The following is a 7,680-nucleotide window of genomic DNA, read 5'->3' as shown; positions in this document are numbered from 1 at the left end:
ATGCAACAAAGGATGATCCAGTGTGAATAGTAATTAATCACATGATGATCTGGTGATATGCGACGGTGAAGAATCTTCATGGTTTTGCTCCCTCACTACAGGAAAGCTTAAAATTGCCGAGTGTTTTTTCTTTGCCGAGTGTTTTTTTCGAACACTCGGCAAACAAGCTCTTTGCCGAGTGCCAAGCTAAAAACACTTGGCAAAGAAAAAATACTCGGCAAATTGGGGCTTTGCCGAGTGTCAAAAAAAACACTTGGCAAACCCCCCTCTTTGCCGAGTGTCAAAAAAAAACACTTGGCAAAGAGGTGGCTTTGCCGAGTGTCAAAAAAGACACTTGGCAAAGAGGGGGGGTTTGCCGAGTGTTTTTTTTGACACTCGGTAAAACAATAAGTTTTTTTTCCTCTTCTAACCTTCAAATTTTTTCTACTCCCCACATACAACATGTGGTACTTCATATTAAAATTTGGTATATTTTTGGATTTGTTTGCTATATTTAATTAATTAATTGCATTTGAAGGGAATTTTTGGTATTTAGTCAAATTTGAACTACAAGTGATTCAAATTATAGAATAAAATGAGTAGAAAAATTATATTCATGTTATTTAGCACAATTTGAGGCCTTACCCATGAAATCAAAAAAAATTTCGAATAACTTGTTCAAGAAACACGACCACGAACGTGTGGCCGAATGATTTTTAAATTGTAAAAAAAGCAAGCGAAGTCTCAAAATCATGAGATTTGTCATGATGTGATGATATCTTATGTGGAGGTTGTGGTAAAAAATTGAGAAGGTTTCGCATATTTCATCACATACGTTGTTTACAAACCAAAGCATATCAGAAGAAGAATAGTAGCGTTGAGAAGGATTCGATAAGATTTGGAATCAAAGTGACGGTCGAGTTCTAGTTTGCCTACAAAACTTTTTGTATAGGCAAAAGAGAACATATATTATTTCATGTGAAATTTTAGTAAATTTTTGGAACCATTTGATAATTTTAACTTATTAAGTGCAATTATAGAATTTTCATTGATATAAATTGAATTGGAACTATAACTACATAAAATCATGGAATAATACGAGTGGAACAATCAAATAGATATTGTTGAGTGAATTTTATGAGGTATTGTTAAGTTTATTAAAATAAATATAGAACAAAACATTGTAGAAAAGAAGGGAAAAAGGAAAAAATAAAAAAAAAATCTTCACCGGGTGCAAGCACGCGGCAAAACAATGCTTCACCGAGTTCAATACTAAGACACTCGGCAACCGCCCCCCCAAAAAAACCCACCCCCCGCACTCGGCCCACCCGCGACCATAATTACCCCCGCACGCCCCACCCGGCCGACCACAACATGCCCGCGCGCGCCCCACCTCACGCGCCGCACCCCACGCGCCGCCCCTTTCCCCTTCCCCTTCCGGCTGGCCTCCTCCCTCCCTCGGCTAGCGGCGCCCTTTCCCCTACCTCTTCGGCGGGTGGCGCCCCCTCCCGGCCCCTCCCTCTCCTCCCGGTGGGCCGCGTCTCTCTCCTCAGGCCCTCCCTCTCCCAGCCGGGTGGCGCCCCTTCCCCTCCCTCTCCGGCGGGCGGCGCCCCCTCCCGACCCCTCATCGTCAGCCGGGGTGGTCACCTCCTTCCCTCCCTCCGCCGCCGGGCAGATCCGGGCGGCGGGGCCTCCTCCCTCCCTCCCTTTGCCGCCGGTCAGATCCGGGCGGCTCGAGGGGAGGGGGCCCCGGAGGAGGTCAAATCCGGGCGGCGGCCGCGGATCAAGGGGAGGGGGCCTGGCGGCGGCGCACCCCTACCCCTCCCCCCCTCTCCGGCGGATCCGGCGACGCCGGCCCTCCCATCATCGGATCCGGCGACGCCGGGGGCCTCTCCAGATCCGCGGCAGCGTGGGGCTGTGGGGGTGTGCTGGTGGTGGTCGGTGGTGGTGGTGGCATAGGAGGTGGTGCTGTGGTGGTGGTGCTGGCGGAGCTGGCGGTGGTGGCGGCCGATGGTAGTGGTGCTGGCAGGGCTGGGAGGTGGTGGCGGCATGGGAGGTGGTGCTGTGGTGGTGGTGCTAGCGGTGGTGGCGGCCGGTGGTGGTGGTGCTGGCGGAGCTGGCGGCCGGTGTGGTGGCGGCGGCGGGGCAGGATGTTTTTTTTATTTTTTTCAAAAATTGGATGCCGAGTGTTTTCTGGGCACTCGCAAAGACTTTGTCGAGTGCCCGACACAAAACACTTGACGAATCCGTGTTTGCCGAGTGAATTTTTGCCATGTGCTGTTTGCCGGGTGTTACACTCGGCAAACGGTTCGCCGAGTGTTTTCTGCCCTTTGCCGAGTGCCCCTGGCACTCGGCAATTTTAAGCTTTCCCGTAGTGCCTTTCTTCACGTGCCTTTATTCGGGTTTCTCTTACATGATGTATTTCGTTGCTTTAAGGCCTTCCATTGTCTTGTCCTCTTCACAATATACATCACCTAGAATGTGTGTGACTAAAACCTTGTATACTAGCAAAAGTTATTAGTCCTATAGGATAGTGCTACCCCATAATCCTCAAAATTATTAATGGACTATGCTAGGTCTCATTTTCCTTGCAATAACGTTTAGGAAAAGCAAATTGGTTTATTTTTAAACAATTTAGTTGTCCTCATAAGTCGTATTTCAAAATACCGATGTAGTATTTATCTTGTGGAGGCCAGATATCTTCCAAACCCCTAATCATTTTGCTTCCCATGCTTGTTCATGTACTATAATTTGCTCAAACTCAATTGGAAGTTTTTCTTATTACCACATGGAAGGGCTATATATTCACCCTCTGGATTTCTTTCCATGTCCCTATATCTTGCAGGCAATGGGACTGCCCTGGTGCTCTTCCCCTCCCCAGTGTAAGAATCAGTTCCTTCCCTTCATTTCGTTCATGAAAAACAAATTTGAAATAATAATAGGCCGAACCTTCCTGAAATATGGATAAGAAAACTTGTACTATTCCAAATATATTAAATGATGAACTGATCACTGAACACGAATGCACATAAGTCTTAATACATACGTATGTACAAACGTACACCATACGCATTTATACACGTTATATATATACGTACAGGCCAACGTTCATCCGCATCTGGAAGAAAGGGTCGGTGGAGCAGTACTCGCCGGTGCCGTACGTGGCGACGCTGCTCAACTGCATGATGTGGGTGCTGTACGGCCTGCAGCTGGTCCACCCACACAGCATGCTCGTCATCACCATCAACGGCACCGGCATGGCCATCGAGCTCACCTACGTCACACTCTTCCTCCTCTACTCCACCGGCGCCGCCCGCCGCAAGGTCTTGCTCCTCCTCGCCGCCGAGGTTGCCTTCATCAGCGCGGTCGCGGCGCTCGTGCTCAGCCTGGCGCACACCCACGAGCGGAGGTCCATGATCGTCGGCATCCTCTGCGTCCTCTTCGGCACCAGCATGTATGCCGCGCCGCTCTCCGTCATAGCACGTATAATTGAAGTTTGTTAATAATTAATTAATATAATACTAGTATAGTAGTATATTGGTACACAGTAGCTGCCATGTGACAAGCTAGTGAGATTTGGTGTGGCTGTCGGCATCACACAAAATTTAATATTTTCCTTTTAAAAATTTCGAGTGCTCACTACGGTTGGGATGGGATTATGGGCACTGGATTACGGGCACATGTGGAAAACTAAGACTTTATTTTCGGTTGGAGAGATACGTAGATCTCGAAAATCCAATCGAAACTAATTTTTCAGGATAAAGATCCCCATTTTTAATCCTGGATATTTCACCCAGGATTAAAAAAGTTCAAAAAACAAAAAAAAGTGGGCCGCCCTCCGTCCTCCCTGCTCGCACCGCATCCCCTGCAGCTCCGCCTCGACCACCCACCTCCTTGAGCTGCAACTCCACCACAGAGATAATCAAATCAAGAGCGAGAAACAATTGATACTTCACAAATTAAAGAAAAAACATGCTGATCACACAAGTAATAACACACAACCAATCAATTCGCACAAGATCTGATACACAATACATGAGTTTGATTTGATTCACAACACGCAAAAGATTCACCAGCACAATCACAAACGAATCATTCACAAAGAAATCATGCACTACTGGATCACTATTCACTCACAAACAAATCATGCCGGGCCGCTTGCGCCCCGCCGGGCAAGCTGACCTACACCCTCGCCGCCGAGTCCGAAGCTGGCCCCCGGGGAGCCGCGCCCCCGCTGGATGTTAGGCCGCACTGGCCGTCGTGCCCCCAGGCCGCGCGTCGCTCCATGGCCTTGGCCACGGCCGCCGGCGCCTGCCGCCCCTAGCAGGCTGGCCACGGGAGGCAGTCCTGGCCGCCTCGTGCCCCGTCGGCCTGTGCGCTCCTGTGCCAGCCGCGCGGCCACGGCCGCTCGTGCCCCCACCACGCCCTCCGCCTGAAGATAATGCTTGTGCGTGGAGATAAGGGAGAAAAGGAGAGGATATAAGGGAGAAAGGGAGAGGAGGAGAGAAGATAATGTGGAGAAAGAAGGGCCGCCTGCGTTGAAAATATTTAGTTCCGGTTGGTGGCTCCAACCGGGACTAAAAGGGGTTTTTCAGTATCTGTTGGAGCCACCGGCTGGGACTAATAGGTTCGGTGCTTATTTATCTTTGTTGGTGGCTTCAACCGGGACTAAAAGCTTCACTTTTATCTCGGTTAGAACCAAGGAATCCAAGATACTACAAAATTTAGACCCGGAACTAAATCTTCTTTAGTCACAAATCCAAGACCGTTCGAGATTTACGTTGGTGCGTGGAAAGTTGTTTCTCTTACTAGTGGGGAATAAGCATATGAAAAGAAGAGTCGATTATTTTAGCTTTCGGTCGACCTACTTTGTTGGTGAATAAAAATATATGTGCACACGCATGCCTGATCCTTTCGTTTCGTCAATTATATGCGTGTTTGAACAGATCATGTACTGTACTTATACGGTCTTTTATTTTGTTCACTTCTTTGGTTCTTTCACTTTTACATTCAGCTCTTTCATTGAAGATATTTGCGTTTATTTATTTATTTGTGGCTATATGACGACTGATCTTTTTTCTGATTTAGTTGATCTGGTTTTCTATTTATTTGAGCTTTGTTACGTTTTTTTTCCAACTAGTGTAAAAGTCCTGTGCTGTATGCCCAATATTAAAGTTTACTTAATTTTCTCTGTGTTTTTATCTTGCATGAATCAGAAAATGGTTATCCAGACTAAGAGCGTTGAGTACATGCCACTGTTCCTGTCACTGGCATCCCTGGGGAACGGCATCTGCTGGACTACCTACGCGCTCATCCGCTTCGACCTCTACATCACCGTAAGCTATTCATCATTCCTTGTTGCCAACTAATACTACCCCTTGAGGTACGAGGATGCAAGCCAGATGCGCCTCGCATGCACGGTCGCAATTGGCATGCCCTTTTTGTCCATTGAAGAAGAATTGCCTTGCCATACATGGTGATGACCATGCTTGCTTCTCCCTTTGGTCACCAGCCGTGAGCACTACGCCTACATGCGCGAACGCACCAAGTCCAGGCCGAATTGATTGATTGAACACAGTGCATTCGCTTTCGGGGGCACCAAATCTGGCCTGGGGTCCCTCTCGATAGTGGCCATTAATTGCTGATTAGGCCCAGCTCAAATTAGCGATTTGAGATTTCGTGACGGTGATGCGAGTAGCAATTCCGTAACTGGATACTAACTTCTCATGATCTTCTACTTGTACACGTAATCCATTAATTAGCAAGTGGTTAGTGGATTTGATATCGGCCTAACCTTACGGTATTTGGAATAGAATAGACCTGACTATACAAGCAGTAGCTGAAGAGATCTCCTTTGTGTACTGAAATTGGCTTTTTGTTCACTGCAGATCCCCAACGGGTTGGGTGCGCTCTTCGCGGTGGCGCAGCTGATCCTGTTAGCCACCTACTACAAGTCCATCCAGGAGATCATCGAAGCCCGGAAGCGCAAGGCCGATCAGGTCGCCATGACCGAGGTCGTCATCGACGGCAAAGCAAACAACCATGCCGGTGCCGGTCACTACTGATGATGATGATACCAAGTCGTAGCTGGCGTTATGTAATGGAATATTATTGTGTCCGTCCCAAGAGCGATGAAGCGTCGTCATATGTTGTCACTAGCTTTGTTAGGTGTGGGGCGAGGGTGGGGAATTTTAGCTAATTCCACCTCTAGGGCTCGTTCGGTTACTCTGGAATTAGTCCCAGGAACGATTCCCGGTTGGAATGGTTCACTAATTTGTATAATCTTGATAAGCTGGATTGGTTCCTAGGTCCAATACCGAACAGACCCTTAAGTGGGGTTTTTTCTTCAACTAGGCGGGGGCAAAAGGTGATCTTTTTTCTGTTGAACAGATTCAGAACAAATCGAGATGCACAAAGAGAAGAATTCACATGTACGATGTATGTATATGCTTCTGTGTATGTCTTGTTAGATTAAATGGGCCTCGGTGGCCTATTAATCATTTAGTCGATTAACTCCTAAGGCCCATGCACATGGTGGTAGTTATATTTGGAATAAAACCATCTTAGAAGTTGAGAGAGGGTTCCTAATCAACTTATAAGGTGGAGCTAAGCTGCACCTGTTGAGAAGTTGAGAGGGATAGCAGCATGCCACACGCGCGCGGTCGATCACCTTGCCATGCACACGGTGATGTGTGGGCTGGGCTTAGCTAGGGTTACTAGTAACTAATTGATGGCAGCCGAATAATGGCAATGAACTTGGACGCCCAAAGGTTTTCTGGTGCCTATAAGAGTGGCGCTCCTCTGTCTTTCTCGCATAACACACTAGCCACCCGAGCTCTCAGTCTACTACTACGCAGACTTTTTGTTTTCCCTGTTCCGACATTCTGTGTGTACAGAATACACCGGAAGATCAGGCCTCCGAAGCTACTGTAATATCTCAAAAATTTAAAACATTTAAAAATAAGGACTTGTTAAAAGTTTCTTCTTTTCTCCCTAATAATTAAAACCATTTTAACACCTGTTCACATTATGCATGAACTTCATATGACTGTGCATTTGAGTGCTCTAGAATTAGGAAAAGAATCCAAAGCACTTGAACACCCCTCAAAATTAAATCTAATTCAAATTTGAATTCAAACTAAATCTAAAACCTATTTAAATAAATGCTAAACTCACCTATTCTTTAAGCAGGGCACCAACCTCCCTTTCTCCTTCTCCGGCCCAGTCAGCCCGGCCTGCTCACCTCCTCCACACGACCTAAGCAGGCCGCTTGGCCTAGCTGCTGGCCCCGCCCACCTCCGCCCATCGTAATCCTTCTTTTCCTCTCCCCTTCTTCCTCCCTGCGTCACTCGTTCCTCCCCATGGCACGCAACGCCGCCGCCGCCTGGATGCGCCTTCCCCAGCCACACCCCCCTGACCTGCACCACGTGCACCACACTGTACCGGTGACATGCGACGCCACGGCATGGCTGCGACGACCGCCGGCCTGATCCACCTACACCGGCCATCCCCAACTATTCCGAGCAGCGCCCCGGGGTCACCTCGTCATCCCACGTCGCCTCAACCGCACACCCCACGCCAGACCCCTCCATTGCCCCTCTGCACACATGCCAGGGTGACATGGCAAGACGCCAGAGCGCCGCCCGCCATGGCCTGCCACACAACCTTATCTCCTCACCCCTGTCCTTATCTGCAAGTTGA

At 48.2% G+C, this 7,680-nt stretch overlaps 1 protein-coding gene across 1 annotated transcript; it reads left to right on the top strand.

The window, feature by feature from the left end:
* The first annotated feature begins 2,805 nt into the window (after positions 1–2,805).
* On the top strand, positions 2,806–6,267 carry LOC101769937 (bidirectional sugar transporter SWEET4). The gene is made up of 4 exons (XM_004954769.2): positions 2,806–2,861; positions 3,080–3,458; positions 5,196–5,315; positions 5,868–6,267. Exons 1-4 carry the CDS (start codon positions 2,806–2,808, stop codon positions 6,042–6,044), a joined length of 732 nt encoding a protein of 243 aa, XP_004954826.1. The 3' UTR covers positions 6,045–6,267.
* The last annotated feature ends 1,413 nt before the right edge of the window (positions 6,268–7,680 follow it).

The sequence above is a fragment of the Setaria italica genome, chromosome I (genome assembly GCF_000263155.2).
Source record: "Setaria italica strain Yugu1 chromosome I, Setaria_italica_v2.0, whole genome shotgun sequence".
In the NCBI taxonomy this organism is placed as follows: domain Eukaryota; kingdom Viridiplantae; phylum Streptophyta; class Magnoliopsida; order Poales; family Poaceae; genus Setaria; species Setaria italica.
Note: the sequence above shows the minus strand (reverse complement) of the source record. Positions and strands in the feature narration are given on the sequence as shown.

Excerpts from the sequence above, each read along its gene's own strand:
- LOC101769937 (XM_004954769.2), top strand. The coding sequence starts at position 2,806 with ATGTCCCTATATCTTGCAGGCAATGGGACTGCCCTGGTGCTCTTCCCC. Across the intron at positions 2,862-3,079 it reads GTGCTCTTCCCCTCCCCAGT|GCCAACGTTCATCCGCATCT; the intron begins GTAAGAATCAGT and ends ATATACGTACAG. Across the intron at positions 3,459-5,195 it reads CCGCGCCGCTCTCCGTCATA|AAAATGGTTATCCAGACTAA; the intron begins GCACGTATAATT and ends TGCATGAATCAG.